Source organism: Anomalospiza imberbis, chromosome 9 (assembly GCF_031753505.1).
Source record: "Anomalospiza imberbis isolate Cuckoo-Finch-1a 21T00152 chromosome 9, ASM3175350v1, whole genome shotgun sequence".
NCBI lineage: Eukaryota > Metazoa > Chordata > Aves > Passeriformes > Viduidae > Anomalospiza > Anomalospiza imberbis.
The window spans coordinates 1,970,540-1,993,285 of record NC_089689.1 but is presented as its reverse complement, the minus strand read 5'-3'; the positions used below and the strand labels follow the sequence as shown (position 1 = coordinate 1,993,285).

The 22,746-nt window shown below is 51.5% G+C and overlaps 2 protein-coding genes across 2 annotated transcripts; both read left to right on the top strand.

The window, feature by feature from the left end:
* The first annotated feature begins 8,097 nt into the window (after positions 1–8,097).
* Positions 8,098–14,347, top strand: FMO1 (flavin containing dimethylaniline monoxygenase 1). Its single transcript, XM_068199273.1, has 9 exons — positions 8,098–8,262; positions 8,881–9,069; positions 9,153–9,315; positions 9,671–9,813; positions 10,125–10,324; positions 10,821–11,176; positions 11,755–11,827; positions 12,989–13,532; positions 13,935–14,347. The coding sequence occupies exons 1-8, from the start codon at positions 8,137–8,139 to the stop codon at positions 13,329–13,331; spliced, it is 1,593 nt and encodes a 530-aa protein (XP_068055374.1). The 5' UTR covers positions 8,098–8,136; the 3' UTR covers positions 13,332–13,532; positions 13,935–14,347.
* A 532-nt stretch (positions 14,348–14,879) lies between these two features.
* LOC137479055 (dimethylaniline monooxygenase [N-oxide-forming] 4-like) lies at positions 14,880–22,157 on the top strand. The gene is made up of 8 exons (XM_068199272.1): positions 14,880–16,241; positions 17,187–17,375; positions 18,009–18,171; positions 18,526–18,671; positions 19,443–19,642; positions 19,826–20,178; positions 20,355–20,424; positions 21,769–22,157. The coding sequence occupies exons 1-8, from the start codon at positions 15,975–15,977 to the stop codon at positions 22,154–22,156; spliced, it is 1,776 nt and encodes a 591-aa protein (XP_068055373.1). The 5' UTR covers positions 14,880–15,974; the 3' UTR covers position 22,157.
* The last annotated feature ends 589 nt before the right edge of the window (positions 22,158–22,746 follow it).

The following is a 22,746-nucleotide window of genomic DNA, read 5'->3' as shown; positions in this document are numbered from 1 at the left end:
AGGAGAGATGTCTTTGAGATAGGTGCAGTGAGATGTGTTATCCTGTTGCAGCTGCTGTGTCCAATGGAGATTTCATGAGAGGCAAGGTGGGTTTTTGTTTGATTTGTCCTTGTGAGAGGTGCCTGCAGAGCTGCTATCTCCACTGAAAGGGTGTGGGTCAGAACAGCTCCCTAGGGAATGGCAAAAACCAACTTCCAAGGCAGATGGAAGCTTAAGGAGGATGAAGAGGACACTGTAACATTTTCTTCCCTATCACAAGGCCTTAGCTTCCCCTTGGGGTGTTCCATTCATCAACCCTAAACCTACAGTCCTGCAGCCCTTTCTTGGAAGGATTTTGCTCACCAACAAAAAATGGGGGAGAAGGGTGTGGAAAAGCAAATGAAATACGGACCTTTGACTGCATTCAAGAAAAACAAGAGCTGGCTGGGGATGCAATTAGAGCAGAGCCAAGGCGAGGGGAATGTTCTTGTGCCTCGCTTTGTGCTGCTCCAGCTGCAGATTTATTGTCCCCTGAGCGGCCTTGGCTGCCGTGGTGCTGCTGGCAGCTCCCAGAGCTCTGCCCAGCCTCCATGCAGGGTGGTTCTCATTTCAGACTTCAGAGATGCTGGAACAATGCAGCTGCACATCAAAGGGCCGAGCAGAGCCCGAGGGATGCGGGAGCAGAGGATGATCCCTGGCCCCACCGGAGCTGTTGGCGTCTGTGGGGCACGGAGTCCCAGCGCTCCCAGTGCTCCCAGTGCTCCCAGTGCTCCCAGCTGGGCCAGTGGCGCCTCTGGCCAGTTTGGATGGTCCCTGGCTGATGAGTCAGGAGCCTAGCTGCAGCTCTCTGGCCAAGGCACTGTGCTGAGGTTTGCTCCTTTGGGGTGCAGTGAGGAATCCTTCTGTTCCCAGCTGTTCCAGCTGGAATGCTCCTTGGGGGAGCATCTCTGGGTGTTGTGCCACATCCAGCCGAGGCATGAGCAGCACAGCACGTGGGCAAGCTGTGCCCAGCCTTGGGCTGTGTGCTGAGCTCCCCTGCGGCTCCTGCCTCAGACAGCCTCTGCAGGCAGCAAAAGGATCAAAACTGGAGGGGTTTACCTCTCTGCTTTGCTGCTGCTCCCAGTGGGAAGGCGGGGCATGGCCAGCCCTGGCCACCATCTGCCCTCTGTGAAGGAATAAGGTGTCCTGGTGCAGCAGCCAGGGCACACAGAGCTGCAGTCACACGAGCTGTGCGTGGCCCCAGGGTCACGGCACACACCAAGGCATTGACCTCCTGTGGCTCCTGCCACCTCAGGTTGTCCCTGGTGCCTTAGGATTTTAGCTTTTATGTCTTTCAAATCCTGTGCTGCTTTAGTGTGTAACTCTGAACTCCATACAGAGTGTTAGCTACTGTCTTCACATTTTGGTCAGACAAAACAATCCCTCTGGGCCTGAAACTCAAGGACACCTGAAAAGCATGAACAAAATGTGAAATGGGGAGCAGCAAACTGGGGGTACATTACTTCATTCCCTGAAGCTGTAATTGGAGGATTAACCCTTGATACGTAAATGGACCAAACTTATAATTGTCTGAAAAACTCACAGCCGTCATCCATCCTGGGTGTAGCCCCTCTGGGAGGCTTCTGGCTGCCCAAGGTGCGCCTATTTGAAAAACTTCAATAAATACCTGCTTTTATTCTCTTAATCTTGTCTAGCCTCTGCTCTAGGTGGCCACTCCAAGGCACCAGCCCCAGCAGGATTCCCACTGTCCTGTTGTGACACTCTCTGAGCATCTCAGGAAGCACCTGCAGCCTCAGCCATGCTGTGGGGCAGCTTCAGTCTGGAAAGTGGCAGGATTTTGTAGGTGAGACTTTCCGTGCTTTTTCCCAATTGTTTGTGCTCTTTTGGATGCTGGGAGCCCTCTCTTGTTGTTTTCTTTTAGCATGTGACAAAAATTCCATCAAAAGTTTGCAGATGTTGAGCAGAACCACCTCTATTGCCATGAGAAATGTTGAAGCCTTTGATTTTATTTTTGTCTCTCTCTGGGGATATTTGACCACCTTAACTTTTCTTCTTTGCTCTGCCTTCCCACACCTGCAGTTCTTCTTTCCTTTGTTTCTCCTTCTTAGAGAGGAGAGAAGAACATCCAAAATGCATTTTTTTTTCTCTTTTGAGGGAAACTGCAGTTGGGAAATGTCGAGTCAAGAGGTCCATGGCCTTTTCCTCTTTCAGTTGCTTGACATCTGTGTCAACCCAGGTAAATGATTAACTCTTCCTGCAGCTTTATTCCCCTCCCTCTGCCCTGGGATGACCTTTCCTGTCCCCATGCCAGGGCCAGGAGCAGGCCTGCTCTCACGCTGTGCATAGCTCCTGGCTGTTGTTTTCTGACAAATCTCTTATTTCACAGAAGTCCTCCTGCAGGTTACAAATAGGAAACAGCGGCCAGTGGGGTTCATTTTCAGTGGTGCTGAGGAATCCAGGAATTTTCAGAGGTCCCAGGAATCCAGGATCACCTGTGGGTGCTCAGCATCTTCTCAGATTAATTAGCAATCCATGACTCCTCCATCCCATTAATCAGTTCTCATTTAAACTGAGGGAGGGGTGAGGCTACAAAATGTTCACAATTATCCCCAAATGTCAGCCTGGCTTGGATGTGGGGAGAAAAGATAAGTCAATCCAAAAAAAAAAAAGTAAGCCTGGTGTTGTATGGGAGTCTCCAAAACCAGAAGTTCTTAAAACAGGTGATGGAAACAAGGTGGTCGAGGTCAGTTGGAGCTGGGTCAGACATCCCTAAGGTCCCTCCCCATCCTGGGGACTGGTGAAGTATTGGAGGTGGAAGGTGTGCTAGCTGATGAGAGCTCCTGCAGCTCCACAGTGCCTGTGCTGGCTCCACTGAGGGGTCTGAGAGCAGTGTCTTGCTCTGTCTTGGGGGTTTGTCCTCTTAAAACCCCTAATTTTGGGGAATAAATGCACAGAAGTGCTCCTGGCTGGGAGGCTGGGGGTGTGCAGGGTCACATCTCTGCCTGAATGAGGAGTCCTGCCTTGTCCCTGTGCTGGGGTAGGAATGCCCAGCCACCACACCTCAGCTGGAGACACTCTGGGAGAGGCAGCGGGGATTGGAAGCATGGGAGCTCAGTCAATATTTACAGGAAGGGTCTGAGTGGAATTCTTGAGGGTCAGCACTGAGTGGAATTTTGGAAAGCACTCAAAGGCTGATGGATGGCTTCAGCTGTGGTGGTAGGCAGGCACCTCCTGCTCAGGCCGTGCCTGCCTTAACCTTGTGCTCTCCAGACAGCTCCTGCTTAGGATTATTTTGCTTAGGAGCTACCTGTTTGCTCTGACAGTCTCTCCAGTAGCTTTATTGCCTGTGAAATGACAGGCACAGACAGGAACAGCTGAGAAGAGCTGAGGAGGGTCTGAGATCCTTCCTAGTGCTGCGTGCCATTTGGGGACATCTCCCAGGGAATAAACAGGGATAAACACACAGGTTGTGTGTTTATCCACTCTGAGCCCTGCCTCAAGGATGTGGTGCTAAAGGGAGGGTGTAAATGTCCTTCAGGGTTGGGAAGCTGTAAAATGTACATTTGAGAAGCTCCAAAGCCAAGAAGTTAAAACCTGCAGCTCTGCAGGATTTATTAACACAATAGGTTTAACAACGGCAGCAGCCTTCTCTTGAGAAATTCCACAGGTTACATGCCTGGAAAACACGGTGACTTATTAATTCAGGTTAAATTTTACCAAGAATGTTGGAGTAAAACACTTCTGCTCTCCATGCAGAGACCTCCATGCTTAACAAGTAAATCCCTCTCCCAAAGTCCCTCTACAGCCCATGTCTGCTCCAGTACATCCTTTGGATCTTCTTAAAAGTGGTATCTTTTGAGAGGTTTCAGGAAGAATTCAAGATATTGAACGTATCCAGCTCAGTTTAAGCAGAAACAGAAGTGTCCTGCCAGTGTTTGTCACTGGAATTAGCCTCTATGTGCTGGGAATAGTAAACAGGACAACAGGACAACTCCCTGCTTGGGGAGGGCTTTTCTTTGGTTTTGAGCAGGAAAATGCCTTTTGGCCTTGGAAGAGAAGGAAAAGCTTTTTTTTTTCTTTAAATTTAAAGATCAAAATCCAGGCTCCAAGAAACTGGGGGGGGGGGGGGAGGGTGGGAAATACATTTTTCCACCAGCAGCTGCTTGCAGCCTTCTTCACTCACTTGGTGGAAGGCCTTGTCCTGCAGCTCTGAAGGAAGCTGGGTGGGGGCAGCTGCCACCTTTGGGGCAGTATTGTCACTTAAAGCCTCTGGACAGTGAGGGGAGGCGGTGAGACCACGGGAGAGGGGACAATGAAGTGCCTCAGTGAAGAGCCCAAAGCTCACATCCCACCAGGTCCTGAGCAGCTGCCTGGTGCTGGCTCCCCTGCCTTGCTCCGAGACCGGCTTAACAAGAAACTCCACTTTTGTTTTCCTTTTTCTTTTCCCCCTTCAGCATGGCACATGCCAAAAGCTGCTGAAACAAACCTAGAAAACAGCAAAGTGGTCTGTGCTGAGACTTGTTTGTGCAGAGATTTGCCCCTCCTTGGCCTGAAGTGTCATTTTAAACAGATATTGTAAAACTGGTGCCAGAGTTTTGCAGAGAAGGTGAGTTTCCCGTCTGATTCAGACTAAATGCATATATTTCGTTTCTCCTTCCTTCTGCTTTAAGGATTAAAAAGGTTATTGCAGAGCCCAGGCTTGTGCCACAGTGCTGGGGATCTTTGCTTCTCAGGAGGACAAGGGGCTTACCGGTGGACAGGCACATGAATATCCCAATTCCTGGTTCTCATCCTCAGCCACCTCTGGATATTCACTGCTCCTGGCTCCTCCTGAGCTGTGCCAGGGCTGCCATGCCCAGCAGAGGTGAGTAAAGGAACAAGAATTTCTCTGTGTTCTCTGACAAGGGCTTTGCAGCGCCCTGGGCTGTGTGTGTGCATAATTACAGTAATTGCTTCCCTGCTATCTCATCTCCATCTCCTCTAACACTTTGTGCTGCACACCTGGCCCAGACCCTGGCTATTTGTGCAGGGGAACACCACAGCCCTAAGGCAGATTACTGAGGCTTTGGAGGTATTTCTACCCTATACTCACATGGTATCACTCACTGCATCTAGCCCTGCACCTCTGAACTGGATTCCTCACCAGAATCAGGGCCAGCCTTACTGGCAGCAGCTGCAGCAAAGGCACCTGGTCCCATTTCTGTACCAGCAGCTCATCTTTGCCAAAAACAACTTGTTCTCTTAGAAAGCCTCCCTGAACTGCCCTCCTAAAAGCACTAACACCACTCCTGGAATGCTGCCACGGTATCCCTCTAAGTGCGAGTCACTTGAACGCCTGCTGGGGAACTCAAAAAAAGCAGAAGCATGTAAAGAACATATTTGCCTTAGTGGATTCCTGACTCTTTTTTTGCTGAGTGCTGGTGAGCGTCTTTGAAGGAGCAAGGTGCTGTGCAACTGGGGAAGGGTCCAGTTTTTGGTAAACACCTCCCTTCAGCCTCTGCAAATCAAAATACAGGGCCAAAGCAGACACCTCTGTTGGATACTTTATTTACCACCCACTGCAGACCTTGGATGGGTTTTTCTCCTCCCTTGTGGACTCCTTGGTTATTCAAACTGCTAAAAGAGCTGGTACCAAATCTACCAAATCTGGGGCCATTGCCCTGGAAGTGTCTTTATCAGTGACAAGGTGAGGCCTTAATGGGGCTGGCAGCTCTGACTGTGTCCCCTGCACTCACTCTGTGAGTTTTGCTGTCACCCCCATGGCACAAATATCTTTGTCTTTTTCTAAACACTGGTTTTCCTAAACACCCAGTCCTCCATCAACTGTCTCACCATGGCTTCTATGTTCTCCATGCCCAGCTGGATTCATTTGCAGGCATTTCATACTTTCTCACCAGTCACCCCTAAATGAATATATTCAGGGGTGACATAATTAATGTCACCCCTAAATATTTGAATATATATATTGAAATATATATATTATTTCAATATATAAATAGATACTGAAATACATTGAATATCTGAATATCCAAAGCCACCCTTAGGGTTTCCATGATCATTTACTCCTGGGAGATACCTGGATGGGCTCTATGTCCTGCACTGATGTTTCAGCCAATAGTTGCCCTTTCTGTGTGCTTGGGACCTTGGTACACAGGTTTTGTGGCCATTTCAGGCTCTCTCAGGTGCCAGAGGCAGCCTCCTGCCCAGCTGTGGCACTGTTGGTGTGGCTGGTGGCACAGCGCGGCCTCCGTGCCCCATGAGCAGTGACCACCAGCCCAGCTCTCTGTCCTCGAAGGTGCCTTGGGCGCAAAGCCCTGACAAACCCCTGCTGTTTGTCTGCAGCTTCAGCCCCTTTTCGGCAAGTAGCCAGCGGGCGAGTGAAAACTTGCCACAGCTGGAGCCCCTGGCACGACTGCGGGGCACAGCTGGAGCACTCCACTCCCTGCCACCCCTTCAGGGATCAACAGCTGGGCTGCCCAGGGCCAGCAGGACACTCAGCCACTCCTCCCACAGCGAGTTGTGTAACTGCTCTGGGAGTGGGGTGGCTGCCTGCCCTCCCTGCCCTGCCAAGCTCCACGCCTCGCCTATAAATCCCGAGCGAGGGGGACCCTCCCTTCCCACAGCAGAGGTGACACAGAGCACAGCTGCCTGGGGCTGGAGGTGAGTGTTCCCAGAGAGCTGAGAAACCTTTCCTTCCCTCCCTGTGCCACACCTGGGCTCTTCTGAGTTTGGCTGCTTGCAGGGTTAGCGTGGAAAGTGTGGCAGGAGCAGGCACAGGGTGGCAGAATTGGTGTTTCTTGGGTGTTATTTGTAGCTTCTCCACAAGAAGGTAGGGAATCAAATAGCAAATGTATTTTTGCTATTGTAGGTGTTTGTGATATAAGTTAGCTCCCACCATACAAAAAAGGTGTAGGTGATATAAGTGTAGGTGTTTGTGATATAAGTTAGCTCCCACCATGCAAAAAAGAAAAGCCTCCCCCAAAACAGTTAACAGTGAGCAGCTCATGCTAGTGGTTTCTTGATTTACAAAGGAGAAAGTCCAGGTTTTATTCCAGCCTAGGAAAGCAGAGTATTCATTAGGTGTTGCTTTGTGACTGAAAGTTGAAATAGTTCTGGACAATTTGGTGGGTTTTAGAAAATACTGTGTCCAACCCCATTTTTCTACTGAAGACTTTTTTTTTTTTTTTTTCTTTTTCCTGATGATTACACCATCCTCTGTGTCTGGTGGGAGCTGAAAGCACTTCTCAGGCCAGAGGAACTGGTACCACCCATAGTGACATCCTGCCATGCTGAATTAATAACTCACTTGAGCAAGGTGCTCCCTCCAGCCCCGGGGTTAAACCACAGATTGCAGCAGCACCCCCGGGGCACCTGTGTGGGGGTCCTGGCTCTGGAATTGTCCAGCCCAAGCCACGGGACCTGGCCATCACCCCTTGTTTTATTGCCTGGCACTACCAGGGATTAGGATCCATCGTCCTCACTGGGAGATTTGTAGGGCTGGATGTCAATCCTGAAAGGCTCTTGCTTTTCAAGCCCTGGGGTGGAGCTGCTTTCAGTCCTGCAAGAGACACAAAATCATCCTCAATCCAAGGTGTGCCACACCTGCAGCCCCTCTGTCAGCCTCAATGGCCATGTCAAAGGCAGCATCACCTTCTCAATGGATAGGGGACAGCACCCTGTCAGAGAGGCACAAACTGAAGAGTTCCAGTGCACTTTTTTATTTTTTTCTTCTGAGAGAGGCAGGGGCAGATATCCAAAGATAAAATACAAATATTTGCAAGTCTGATAAGGCAGGATAATGTAAACCCAGCTTGTAAATAGAAACTGGCAGTGAATTGTGGCTCAACTACATTCTTTCAAAGCCAGCTTCCAGGGCAGCTGCAGGGGTTTGAAAGCAGCCCAGGGAACACACTGGAAAAGTGGAGAGATTTTTAAAATAAAGGGGAAAAAAAGAAGAAAATTATGAATTAAGACCTTTAATCTAACTTGTAAACAAAGAGCCCAGAATGCTGGTAAACGGAATGACGTTTGGGGGTAGCACATGGGGGAATTCCCTGTGGAGGGCATGCCAGGAGCGGCCCCCTGAGAGTGTGATGATCATGTGCTGGTTTCTTTCAGCCCCGCTGACAGCCTGGGAGCCCGGCAGAGCCCGCAGGGATGAGAGTGGCCGTGGTGGGCGCGGGGGTCAGTGGGCTGGCAGCCACCAAGTGCTGCCTGGCCGAGGGGCTGGAGCCCACCTGCTTCGAGCAGAGCCAGGACATCGGGGGGCTCTGGCGCTACACGGTGAGCCAGGGGGCCTGTGCTCCTCCCTGTCACTGCAGAGATGGACACACCACACACTTGTGCAGAGACAACAATGGCTTCTTCTTCATTACAAGTTGTTCTCGAGTTTTATACCCTTAACAAAGGGCGATCTTAAGTCATTAGTTACATCAAAGCAGCTCATTATATTCATTGGACAAAGCAATAGCTCATTGTATTTTATTGGTACAAAGCAATTAACGTCAACAATTAATTGGTAAGAGTTTACAACAAATTATTAAGGCACATAGGCTGCTCACTAAGGCACGGATCCTCTAACTGTCAATATCCCTTTTGTTTCTGTTTTATTGGTTTCCATGCTAACAGCCTTGCTTTCTTCCTTGCTATGGATAAACTCATATTTTATCAATTTCTTCTTCTGGTAGCTCAGTCGTTTGGCCTGCAGACCAGCTGCTAAGCCAGTCCCCACCTCCCCATGGCAGCTGCAGCTTTCTTTGCGGGGTTATGGGATGGTTGGAGTGGGTGTGGAGGGGTGTGAAGGCTTGCTGGGCGCTGAGCTGCACCCGCTGAGGCCAGGGCAGCGGGGGGACAGTCCCCAGCCCGGGCACAGGGCTGATGCAGCCCGGCGTGCTGTGTCAGGAGCACATCGAGGCCGGCCGGCCGAGCCTTTATCCGTCAGTCATCAGCAACACCTCCAAGGAGATGTCTGCCTTCTCCGACTTCCCCTTCCCCGAGCACTTCCCGGTGTTCCTGCCCAATGCCCTGCTCCTGGACTACCTCCGGCGCTACGCTGAGCGCTTCAGCCTGCGGGAGCACATCAGATTTGGGGTGAGTGATGGGTGCCCTGCACTGCCCTGCTCCCCACCCGTGCAGGGTGCCCGCGCTGACTTTGCTTCGTTCCCACGTTTCAGACCAGAGTTGTCAGCATCCGTAAGCACCCCGACTTTGCCACCACGGGCCAGTGGAATGTGGTCACAGAGGCAGAGGGGAAGCAGACATCACATGTCTTTGATGCTGTTATGGTTTGCAGTGGCAGTTTCTCGGAGCCATCCCTCCCCCTGCAGTGTTTTCCTGGTATGGTATAGGGCTGCCTGTGGTTACCTGCTTCAGGGGCAGGGGAGGGAAGATTTAGGGCTTATTTCAGGAAAATCCTCCCTTTCTTTTCTTGCTTCTGCTTTCCAAACCTGCTGGCATGAACAGCAATACCTTCTCGTGCTTCAGCGGCTTTGTCTCTCAGACCCCATTTTGGAGAGGAAGCTTCAATTAATTCTGTGGGCATGGGATGGAGGGCTGGACCTCCCCAAGACCCTGGTGGCCAGAGATTGCACTTCCTTGCTCTTGCCATGTAGATTGTTTTTTTACACCAGTTCTCCCAACCAAATCCACAAATGCTCCCTTACTTCAAAGCTCTGCTCCTTTTTCCCCCAAGGCATGGAGAGGTTTCGAGGGCAGTACTTCCACAGCCGGCAGTACAAGCATCCCGACGTGTTCCAGGGCAAGCGTGTCCTCGTGGTGGGCATGGGCAACTCAGGAGTGGACATCGCAGTGGAGGCCACTCGTGTCGCTGCAAAGGTGCCACCACCCTGCCACCCCAGGGCTGTGGGGAGAGGGACACTGGGGACAGTATCTCAGTGTGCTGTCAACACAGCGACGTGGTGTACAAACAGTCTTTCTGAGCCTGAATTTTTTGGTCAAAAACCTACCTTGAAAGCAAGCTGGTTTTCTTGTCTCCTGTTTCACTTCCATCACCAGCAGCCAGGAGAAATTAAAGATGCTGTTGCTGCTTTTCCATTGCACAGCTGTCTGTGCCATGCCCCTCTGAGTTTCTTTATAAAAGAAAAGCAGCAAACTCACCAACTAAACCATTGGTTCTTCTCTTCCAGGTGACCATTAGCACCACTCGAGGAGCCTGGCTGCTCAGCCGTGTGTTTGAGCACGGCTACCCGTGGGATATGATTTTAAACACTCGCCTTATGAGCCTGATCAAAACCAACCTCCCTGCACCCCTTTCATGGTGGTTGATTAATTATAAGGTGAACCAGTGGTTCAACCATGAAAACTATGGCCTTCAGCCAGAGAACAGGTACTACTTGGTGGTCCCTATCCCATGCAAATGGGCTTGTGGTGTGGGCAGGGGAAGATATTCAGCAACCAGCATCAACCAGTGCCCAGACTGGGGTGATCTCCAATGGGGAGGAGAAAATAGCTGTAGCTCCCTTAAATGGCGAAAGATTGGGCATGCTGGAAAAGCCCAGGAAGGCTAAGAGGAGTTTTCCTTGTGAGGGTCTCTGGGTAGAGGAGAAGGCAGGCTTAAAGCACAGATCAGTTCTGGAAAGAGATGATTTAAAGAGTAACTGAGTGAAGGGAGTAAGGCGGCAGGAGATGTCCGTGAATCACTCACGCTGTGGGACAGGGTGACACTGGTGACACATGTCATTGTTTGGAGGTGGGGGGCAGGGCTGTTTATTTAGAGAAAATGACACCAGGAGGTGTGAGTTGGTGGGCCTGGGGGAAGGAGGAGCAGGGGATCAGCAAGGCTTGCTTGTGGTGCCCCACTCTCAGAGGCTGGCTCTCCACAGCTGGCTGGTGCGGGAGCCCCTGCTGAACGACGACCTCCCAAGCTACATCCTGACAGGCAGGATCACCATCAGGCCGGGCGTGAAGGAGTTCAAGGACAACTCAGTCCTTTTCCACAACTGCCCTGAGGAGGAGCCCATCGATATTGTTGTCTTCTGCACGGGCTACACCATCTCCTTCCCCTTCCTAGAAGAATCTGTCGTCAGGGTGGAAAACAAGCACGCGTCCCTCTACAAATACGTGTTCCCGACCCACCTGCAGAAGCCCACCCTGGCTGTCATTGGGCTGATTAAGCCCTTTGGAGCCATCATGCCCGTGTCAGAGATGCAGGCACGCTGGGTGAGCCGTGTCTTCAAAGGTAGGGGAGCAAATGTGAGCCCTCCTGTGCCCCAAAATGCAGCTCAGACAAAACTGGACACGTTTTATCCCTCCAGCCAGGGAGATCCCAGAGCTAAGGAGTTCAGAGCGGACAAGGGAGCATTTCCAAGGCTCAGACTTCCCAAGTTATTTCACTTCAGCTAAGCTACAGCCAACATGAGCAAGGAAAGAAACCTACTGGTGCTTTGTTTGGGGTTTTTAATAAAAATACTAAGAATAACCTCGTGGAGGGCTGGGTCAGGACTGCTCCACAGAGATGAGAAGCTCTGGGGTTCCTCTTTGGGATGATCCTCTCTGGGGCTTGCACAGCCCATCTGACCCCAGATCACCTGCCTGTGCCCTGACAGCACACATCTGTAAGAGCAGGAGGAGGTGTGGGTCAGTTTGGAGCACTGGAGGGCTGGTTTCGGGCAGGACTGCCACTGCCAAATAAACTGCCAGCAATGACGCTTTCCTGCTCTCCCAGGGAAGGGATTCCCACGTTTTGCAGCACCGAATGAGTTCACAGCTCCCCCCCCAGGAGTTAAACCTGGCAGGACGCTCTCCTCTCTCTTCCAGGCTTGTGTCAGTTGCCTCCCCAGTCTGTCATGGAGAAGGAAGTAAATGAGAAGAAGAAAAACCAAATCCAATGGTAAGTTATTCCCCAGAGCCCCAAAGGTTTTTTGGTGGATTGAAAAACCTCTGGATTTTTTGGGGCAGCAACACACGGGCTCTCACTCTGTGCCTGTTCCCTGCATGGCAGAGGAGAGGGGAAGATTCCTGGATCCAGCTTTCCCTTTACTCAATTGCAAAGAGCCAATGTAACCTTTGATTTAACATTGATATTTTGCCTGTTGGTGACAGGAAGAAATTAATTCAGGGTACTCAAGGCTAAAGCTTGCTTGGGAGTTGGGGAAGAACGCCAGGATCCCCAGGGACTGAGAGATAAAATGGCAGAGAAATTAATGGTAATAAATGCAAAGCAATTCAGCTGGAGGGGAGGAAAAGCCAACCCACAAGCAATGAGGTGCACACACAGATTGGCTCATCTCACTGCATGGAGACCTGACTCACTGTGAACAGGTGTCTGAGCACACTGGTGTGTGGTTCACAGGCAGGCAAAAGGCTAGAAAGGATTAGGGAATGAATGAGCCAATCCCAGGAATCTGGGTGATCTATAAATCCGTGGTTCACTTAAATTGCTATAGGAGTAAAGGTACAGAAGAGTGAAGTACAGAATTGCACAGAACAACTGCTGTGCAATACAAGGCTAAATGGATATGGGCTGTGTCAGACCTCTGGAGGCGGGACATGAAGCTGTGAATTCTGCAGAGAAGGTGAACTGGAAGCAGTTCTCCAAGTCACTGTGTGTTCTTGCAATATTTGGTGAAAATGAACGTGAGGGATACTAAAGGGTGCCATCTTTCTCATGCTGCACATGACTTTTCTGCAAAAAGCAGAGAGATTCGGTTTTGAGGTTTCTTTTTTGTTTTGTTTTGAAAAAGACCCAAAACTGCCTTGCCAAAAATCTGTTAACAAATATTCACCAAGGGGAAGGGGGGGAACAGGTGCAACTTGTGCGTGAGGAAGAGAAAGACTGAACGAGCCAGCATCACTTCACTGGTGCTGTGTCGTGGGCAAGATTTGTGTCACAGGTACCCACTGCACCTACATCCAGTCCTTTCCTAAAAAGAACCCAGTTGCATGCCAGATGCAATAACACCAAGGATGCAGAGGCCCTCCACCCCAGTTCCTCTAAGCCCTGTTGATACCAGCCTTCCTCCTGCCTCTTTCTCTTCTCTGGTTCATTCAGGTTTGGTCTGACCTTTGACGAAGTCCTGAAAACCGAGTGGCTGGTGTACCTGGACACGCTGGCCTCCTTCATCGGTGCCAAGCCCAACGTGCTGGGGCTGCTCTGCACAGACCCTTGGCTGGCCCTCACCATCTTCTTCGGGCCCTGCTCCCCCTACCAGTACCGCCTGGGGGGTCCTGGGCACTGGGAGGGGGCACGGCAGGCCATCCTCACCCAGTGGGACCGTGTCCTAAAGGCCACAAGAACACGAGTCCCTGCTGGCTCCTCCAGCTCTTTCCCTTCTCTCCTGACTGTGGTGGGATTCCTTCTGCTCCTGGCTGCTGTGATTTTTGGTTTCCAATAGCTTTTAGAGCGTGTTTGTTTGGGTTTTATTTTCTTTGTCCTGAGGGATTTTATCTCAGGTCAGACAGCTCCTCAGTGTGCCAAGGGACTGGGGAAAAGGATTTCAGTGGAGGGCAACAAACTTTAATCTGCAACCTGCAGCATAAACCTCCCTCAGCTCCAGCTCAACCCCAAGCCCAGCTTTGCAGACCTCATTAGCCAGGTATTGTAAAAGCAGGTGAACCCGGTGGGAGGAAATGCTGATGTGTGACTCCAGTTCAGAAGGCTGGATGATTTCTTTATTATAACTATACTATAATACATTAATATACTATTTAAAGGATATACTAAAGCTACAAACTTACTTGTTCTAACTGCTATATCTAACTCACCCACGACTCGTGACCCTCTCTGAGAGTCCAGCCACAGGTGGATTGGATTGGCCACCAGGCTCAAACAATCCTCACCAGAATCCACTCAAGCAATCACCCCAGGTGAACAATTCTCCAAACACATTCCACATGGCAAACCAAGGAGCAGAAATAGAAATAGTTTTCTCTTTCTTCTCTCTGTTCTCCTCTATGAAAAATCCTGAGAGAGAGAAGACTGTGCCTGCAACAGCCAGGGATAGTAGCCTTGCCCAAGTGTCTGTTGCCCCTCTGCTCTCCTGCCTGCTGCCAGGAGCAGAGCAGGGATTGGTGGCATAATTGTGCCTGGATCACACAAGATGGGATGCAGACAGGACAAGACCATCAAAAGTGGTGGTGTATCACAGGAGCAAGAGTGCCCAGGAATTACCTGGGCTGTGTACACAGGTCAGGCTGTCCCCTTCTCCAAACCTAAACACTGTGACCCCAAAACCCCAGCTGGGGTTGAACTGGTGCATCTTTCCAGTTGTGGTGGTTTGTCACAAGGGAGCCTGTGGGGCTGAGCACTCCTGGCTTTGCTTCCCTGTGTGCCCCACCACTGGACAAACCTGAGGCTTTGTTTTGTGTGTGGAGAGACTTTAAATGAATAAAATCTCAGTGGCTGTGGCAGCAGTGTGCTGCAGATGCCTCCCTGTCCTTTCCTTGTGTGCATGGGAGGAGCTGGCGGGGAGAGCCCGTGTCTGAGTCAGGGCTGTGCCACCAACTGCTGCGGGCAGCTCACAAGGCTGGGTTTGCCAGGGCTCTCCCTGGCCCCCTAAAATGAGGCTGCACAGTGCTCCGTGTCCCGCATCCACACTGTCTGGCCGAGGGAGCGTGTTCTGATCTCCTGGGGATGCCAGGGGAACACGAGCCCAGCACAGGCACCACAAAAGGGGGTGGATCAGGACAGCCCCACGCTGCTGCCTGGGCTGGAGCCATGACAAGTAACAGTGTGGGAATCCCTGCAAGCGTCTTCCCTTTGGGATTATCTCTGAATAGTCACCTGGCACTGCCACAGGGAGCCTGAGAACTTTCTTCCAGTGCATTTAAGCCCACAGGGCAGGGGAATGCAGGTGTAAAGGTCAGTGGTGCAAGAGCTGTAGCAGCTGCCTGGACTTCAGCCTTCCCTTCAATCCACGGCCAGAGAAACTCCAGGGAAATTCGGCCGAGGGCAGAGCAGCGAAGGCGCAGTGCTGTCCTGCAAGGTTTGCTCCTTGCTTCTTTTGGGGGGGTTTGGCAGGGTTTAAAAGTGGGCAGACAGCTCTCCAGGGTTTTGGCATTCACTGCTGGCTTTGCCTTGCTGCTGGTGGGGGGAGAGGGGTGTTGCAGGGACCCTCTGGAGTAAAACTATCTGCAGGCAGCATTGGAAAAGTGGGGTGACTTGAGCACCCTGAGCTCGCCTGCCCTTTCCTGAAACCAAAGAAGGCTCCAGAAATGAGGCAGGTGGCTGTGGGCATGTCCTGCCCTGTTCCTGCAGATCAAGGAGTGGCTCAGGCCAGGCTTGTGGATGCCAAAGGGGTTGTTTTGCACCTCCCTCATTTTTTCCCTCATTTTCTTCAGTCTCCTCCAGTTTCTGTTTATGTTAACTTACTTTTTGACACAAAACCGATAGAAAAAGTTATAACTTACTCTTTCTGCAGACCCTGCAGTAGCAGTATTTCTTATCTAATCAAAGTTCACGTGGGTTCATTTTTTCCTAGTTTCTTTGCTTTTCAGTCAAGCTTGGTGCAGCTCAGTTTACACACCCCAGCTCTGAGTTCCTCCCATTTATACCCAGCGTTTCCCGGGTTTCTTACCTTTTGTATGTCCTGTAATCCCAGCCTTGCTTTCACAGAGCTGTCTAGCTTCTGAATGGCTGCGCCGTGCTCCTGCTCAGCCAGGCATTGCTTTGCTTTTTCCCCTCTTTTTAAACCCTTTTTGTTTTCAAGAGATTGTTCTTTAATGGAAAGTTAAAAAGGAAAGCATGAAAACGAGCCAGCTTAGCTGGAGTTGTTTCTCCCAAAGGTTTCAGGGAGATCGCTTTGTGCAGGCAGAAGAAGATAGCTGCAGTTTCTTTGCATGCCCTGGTTTGGGCTGGAAAAGAGAATAAATCGAAGCGGCAGAACAGCGAGGTTTAAACGTTTTTCACCCCATGGAGGAGGGAGATTCCTGGACCCCCAGAGTGGGTTTAGCACAGCAGGAAGGGTAATGAGCAGGATGTGTGCACAGCACTTGCTCCAGCAGCTGGCCATGGCTTTCTCCCAGGACAGTTTTCCTTCATGGACACCTGCAGCCAGAGCAGACCAGGGGTGTTTTGCTGGGGATGGGAAGAAGGGACTGGCGTTTCTGCTGCTGCCTGGGCTGTTGTGTTTCCAGCTGCTCTCACACCAGCCTGTCACCTGCTGCAGGCCAGCATGGTTCGGCGTGTGGCCGTGATTGGGGCCGGGGCTGGGGGCTTGGCCTCTGTCAAGTGCTGCCTGGATGAGGGGCTGGAGCCCACCTGCTTCGAGAGCAGCGAGGACATCGGCGGCGTCTGGCGCTACACGGTCAGTGCCCTCTACGTTTGTCCCCGGGTTTGTCCCCTTCCTCGGATGCTCTTGGACTGCAGCAAAGAGGAAAGGGTGGCCACGCGCTCAGGGACTGTCCCTGTCCCACTCACGGGGCTCCTCCTAACTGGAGGATGGAGAAGGAAATGGAGGGTGTGGGAAATGGATGGAGGTTTGCACCTTAGATAAAGGAGCTTTGCAAAATAGATTTATCTACATTGATTGTTATAGTGACAATGTCAGTGATTGTGCCTTGCGTAATTCACTGCACACGGCAAACGATGAACAAAGCCGTCAAAGAAGTTTTTTCTGTTCAAGAGAGGGGGAAATGTGGGAAATGGATTTGAAGAGAATTCTCAAAACTTGGCAGAAGGCTCACACAGTGAGCATCTGTAGGCAAGCCTTGAGATAAGAAATGCTGGCTTAGAAATGCCATGGAATAGGACAGACGTTGTTGAGAGAGAAATGGAGCTAGAAACAAGTTTCAAAGGATGGCCTTGCAAATAAGACTAGATACTTTGGAGAAATAGAACCATGAAAGATGCATTGTAGTAGGACCCACGAGGGGTAATTTTAGATGATTGGCTTTAAGGCATCTACAGCATGGTGCAGCAAAAACTGATAGGCCAAGAAATGATTATAGTGTATTGTAATTAAGAAATAATCGGCTTCTGATTGTGATGGCATAAATTATAACATCTGTATTGTCTCACCCTTCACATGAGACTGAAAATGGAATAAAGGTTTTTAAAACACCTCTCAGTTGCCCCATCTCTGGGTCAGAAAAGGGCTTAATCCAACAGAGGGAGCAGTAGCAATTGTCTCCAGGTGCTAGTCCTGGCTTATTCCTTGTACCAAAATGGGACGACAAAAAATGCTCATGTACTTGATGGGGAGAAAGTCTTCCCCTGCACACCTGGAAACATCACCACTGGCTTCACACAGGACTCCACAGACAGCAGGAGGGTCGCTGTGTACTGCTCAGTCATCACCAACACCTCTAAGGAGATGTCCTGCTTCAGCGACTTCCCCTTCCCCGAGGATTTTCCCAATTACCTGCCCCACAGCCTGGTCCTGGAATACCTCAGGATGTACGCCCGGCACTTCGACCTCCTGCGGCACGTGCGCTTCCAGGTGAGCAGAGACCCCAAACCCACGGGGAGAAGAGCCAGGGGTAGCTGCAGATTGGAGGTGGGAGGACAAGGCCGGGTGCCAGCCCGCAAGGACCAGGTGCCTTTTGCGCCCTGAACGCAGCCTTTGAGCCCCACGTTTGAAATAAGGCTGGTTTAACACAGGCTTGCCCCCCAGGGCCATCAGCAGGGGAAGGGTGCAGGGTGGGGTTCAACAGCTTCAGAAGTGACACGCTGCTCCCCACGGACCCAGCCTGCTCCCAGCAGCCCACACAAAACACGGCGTGATCCCTGACCGTCGCTGTTGAGGCAGGGACGGGAATGAAATGACTCCATCGTCAGAAGGCAAAGAATGAACCTTTATTCAAAAGTACATCACTCTTTCATAGAGAACATCGTGAAGACTAATTTCATTGGTCTTAAAGTAAAAACATTTCACCCATTGGTACACTGGACTTAGGTCAGTGTGGCAGAACGTATCTATAAACAATATGAACGGAAAACAAGATAACAGATGGTTTACATTCCTCCCAGACTTTTTCCCGGGCTTAGCCTGGCAGAAATCTTTCTCTTTTTCTCTCTGACTGAACTGAGAATATCCATACCTGACTGCTGTTCTGTTGGGCTTCTGTGCAAGACAACAGTTCTCAGCGTGAGGAAGCGCCCGGATTTCAGCACCTCAGGCCAGTGGGAGGTGGTCACCGAGACCCATGGTGTCCGTGAGTCCCACGTCTTCGACGCTGTCATGGTTTGCACCGGCCACTACCAGAAGCCCTACTTGCCATTGGCTTCTTTCCCAGGTAAGCTCTGTCCCAGCAGTGAGCTTGCCCCGCAGGGTTTCCCCCAGCACCCACGGGATTTTGCTCTGCAAGCCTGCCTGCTCCATGAATCCCCCATGCTGGAGCAGGCAGGACCCTGACCCCATGGAAATGGTGGGGAGCATTGTAGGGAATGGGAAAAATACCTTGTAAAGGTGCAGCCAGGCTTTTCCCTTAGGATTTGCAAAGCAAGACTGAGCTAAGGAGGTACAGGGGACTTCCATGGGCTTCTCAGCTGCCAGGGGAGGTGGGAGCGGGGCTGCAGAGGATCTGGGCACAAGGCTGGGGCGAGTAAATGGATCTGGCAGTAGGAGATGCTCCCTGCTCTCCGCCTAGGCATTGAAAGTCGCTTCAAAGGCCAGCTCCTGCACAGCCAGGAGTACAGAGATGTGCAGGATTTCCGAGGAAAGCGCATCCTGGTCGTTGGCGTCGGCAACACCGGCGGGGACCTCTCCGTGGAGCTGAGCCGTGTGGCTGCCAAGGTACAGCTCCATGGTGGTCCAGACGGGACCTCTGAGAACCAGTGGCTCTGATGCCTTGTGAAGGCTGACCTAGAAAAGAGACTAGACAGAGCTAAAGAATAAAGTAGGGATTTATTAGGAGGCCTCAATGGATCCACCTTGGGCAGCACAACCCAAAATGGTCACAAAATGCACGACCACTCACGGGGGCTCTCACTTTTATATGTTTTGGTCCATTTGCATGTTGGAGCTAATTGTCCGATTACAGCTCCAGCCCATGGTGTCCCATCCTCCTTGTTTTTCTCTCTTCATTCCACGTTGTTTATGTTCTTGGGCCTGAGATTTGGATCATTTGTCCTTGGTCCCAGCTAGAGAAGGAATGGTTTTGTCTCCCTGCTCTGTGAAGAGAGCTCACAGTCCCCTAATGTGAAGCCTAGACCCACACACTAGAGCAGCCCAGAATCTGAAAAATATAAAAGCTAAAACCTGAGGCATCAGCTCAAGGTACCACAGGAAGCTTTGCCCCCAGGTTCCTCAACAAATTCCACTTCTCACTGAGGGCAGTTAAAGAAGCTTTGCAACTCCTGGAGAGTTTGGGCTGCCTGAGGACTGGCAACTGAGCAGCTGTGGGAACTTCATCAAAGCCACCCAAGCTGTTTGGTTCATCTGGATGTCATCTCCTTCCCTTGGGTTAACTCTGTGTTGGCTCAAGTGCAGGAGATGGAATTTGACACTCAGGGCAAAACCAACGAGATGCCTGGGCAGGAGGCTGAGACCTGCCTTTTCCCCTAGGTGTTCCTCAGCACCAGGAGCCACACGTGGGTCATCAGCCGGGTCTCAGACCACGGCTTCCCCTTGGACATGGTCAGCACCACCCGCTTCAACTCCCTCCTGGAGTGGCTTCTCCCATCAGCCCTCACAAGGAGGATCAAGTTTCGGAAGTTCAATTCATGGTTCAACCACACAAACTATGGCTTGGCTTCCAGCAAAAGGTGTTTTTTCTGATTGTTTTGCTGGGTGCTCAGGGAGTCTTTATAATATGAAATGCTTAATTTTCAGTTTTGGGGGATATTTGTGGAATAGCAAACCCTCGGAGGGGAATTCTGACCATAAAAAAAGTCATTTTAAGTCCCTCCCAGATGCTAACACTGCTGCCCTCTTTTCCCCGCTGCAAGCTCCAAATTTAAGATGATTATCAATGAAGAGCTACCATTCTGCCTCCTCTCTGGGACTGTGGTGTTGAAGCCAAACGTGAAGGAGTTCACTGAAAGCTCTGCTGTTTTCGAAGACGGGACAACCGAAGGCAACATTGACGTGGTGCTCTTTGCCACAGGCTACAACTTTTCCTTCCCCTTCCTCGAGGAGCCTGTTCGCAGCGCCATCAACGACAACCGTTCCCTCTACAACTGCGTCTTCCCTCCCCAGCTGGAAAAGCCCACGCTGGCCATCCTTGGCTTGATCCAGCTGACGGGCTCCATTATGGTGGGATTGGAAATGCAGGCTCGCTGGGTGACAGGGGTCTTTGCAGGTAGGACATGGGGGAGATCTTCTGGGCGGGAGGGCTTAGGGCGTATTTCAGCTCCATGGGCAGCCTCTGCCCACCAGCTGCATCCCACACCTCGGGAAAGGTGCTGGGACCTTGGGAAGGGGCTGACCATTTTCTCTTAAGGTGCTGCTGGAGCTCGCTGGTTTCTCTGTTCTCAGGCTGGAACAAGCTGCCTCCCCCCCGCAGGATGATGGCTGAGGTTTCGAAGAGGAAGCCACCAGTCAAAAGGTGTGTGATGCTCCTGCACTCGGGATGAGACAGGTTCTGTGTGCCAGGATAAGCTCGGGAAAGGGGGGGACTCGATGGCAGACATGGGAGGGACCTGCTCAGGACACCCAACTCTGCATTTATTACCTCACCACCCGCAGTGAGCTGGGAAAATGCTTCCTTTATGGAACAAGACACCGTAAGCTTTTCTGGAGAGGTTTATGACAAGACCAGGGCCTGCAGCTCCCCTTCCCTCTCTTCCCATCTCCTTTGCTCCCTCCCTTTCTCTCCCATTCTCTGGAGATCCCCCTCTGCCAGGCCTCCAAGCCATGTCCTTGTTCCCAGCATGTCAAGATGAAGGTTTGGTTTCCTCCAGACTGAGGGTGCCATCTCGTGGCTTCTCCCTCCCAAATCCGGGCGGTGGGGAGAGCTGGGTTCCATCCAGAACCCCCCCGTGGAGCTGGGCAGTGTGGGAGGTGACAGTTTGTGTCACTTTTTGGCAGGTCAAGGTGAGTGTCCCACCAGGCTGCCGTGTGTGTGGGAGCTGACAGCCTGCCTCGTTGGCACTGGGGTCTTACAGGAGGTGGAGATGTGTCCACGAGGACGTGGGATGGATGATGATGGAGCAAGGAGAGGACCCCGGGGTTGGGTCTGCCAGCAGGGCAGGGCTGGCTCGTGGGACGCTGGGGAAGAGCTGGGCCAAAACAGAGCCACAGAGATTATGACCAGGAGCCCCAATGACTGCACCACGGTGCTGTTACACAGAAATATGGAAATTTCTGTTACACAGAAATATGGAAATTTCTGTTACACAGAAGTATGGAAGCCTGAGGTGCAAGGGAAAAAAACTTGAGGCTGTCTCAAATTTTCCTGAAGCAGATCAGCATGTCCTTGCGTCTGTGAGGGAGATAAGGTTTCAAGCAGAGAAATCCTGGAGGTCCCTCCCAGCATGGGAAGCTTTCTGCATTTCCCAGATTTTCCCAGTCCTCTTGGCACCCTTATCTCTGAAAGTCTACACCTCTACTTCTCAAAATCAGCCAAATCCACACCCCCGAACCTCAGGGAAGGACGTAGCAGCGTTGTGGCATTACAATGATGCTACTGTTAAGTTGGAGCTGATTTTGAAGCCACAACTATGCTGCAGAGACAAAACAAGCTCCTGCTTATCCCCTGCCCTCGGGAAGTGCTGGCACCAGCCCCACAGAGGCTCTTTCTGTGTCTTTGGCTTTGTCTGGGGCTAAGAGAGCTCTGCCCCAGAGACTTGGGCTCACCTGATGCCTGAGCCCGAGGCCTTTGCTTTCCATGGAGCTGGGAACCGAGGCAGGGTGGTGCCATCTGACTTTTATTTCTCATGTCCCATCGAAGGAATCCATCTGAGAGGGAGAACCTGAAGATGAGTTTTATCAGCTACATGGACAAAATCGCTGCGTGTGCTGGCGTCAAGCCCAGCGTGTCGAGGCTGCTGCTGACAGACCCCCAGCTGGCCCTGGCCATCTTTTTTGGGCCCTGCTCCCCATACCAGTACCGGCTGGTGGGACGGGGCAGGTGGAGCGGGGCCAGAGCTGCCATCCTGACCCAGTGGCAGCGCTCGCTGAAGCCCTTGAGAACGCGGCTGCTGGGTGACAGCTCCAGCAGCTCCTCGGGCTGGTGCTGGATGTGCCTCCTGGCTCTGCCAGCAGCTCTCACAGCAGCTTGGCTCTTCTCTAAATACCCCCAGGCAGGCTGGAGCCCCCGGGCAGGTCCCCAGCTGTAGAAGGAACTGAAGAGACGCGATGCCAGGTGATGTGGGGACGGTGCAAAGCTGTGCCAGGAGGGCTGGAGCTGGCACCAGCAGGAGCCTGGACCCTGGGGCTGAGTGCGTCCAGTCACCCCTTGTTGATGTTTCACCAAAGGTGACACAGAGAGTTCACCCCGAACCATTCTGGGATGAACTGCTGCGCATGAGGCCAGCCTTCCTCCCCCCTGCTTCCTGAAATTTGGGCAAGACCCACACCACCTTGAGATTTCGTGAAACATGACCCGTCGAGAGCCACTTCTGTGCCTGGTAACTTTTGGGACGTCAAGGAGGGAGCCACAAAGAAACCTCACAGATCTGGTCTTTGCTGATGGTTTTACTAATGGTTTATTATCAGGGTGTGTGAGGCGGATCCCAAGCTGTGGCAGAGGGGAGAGTCTTGCCCTTGTATATGTAATCTATAGAAATATCAACAAATAAAGGTACATGAGAAATGTATGTTCATGTATTGATATCCAATACCTAAATGATCTATGTTAATGTATTGATAGCTAATAACAAATCACACATACAGCGACAAATCCAAGCAAGCAGGAATCCCTGACATT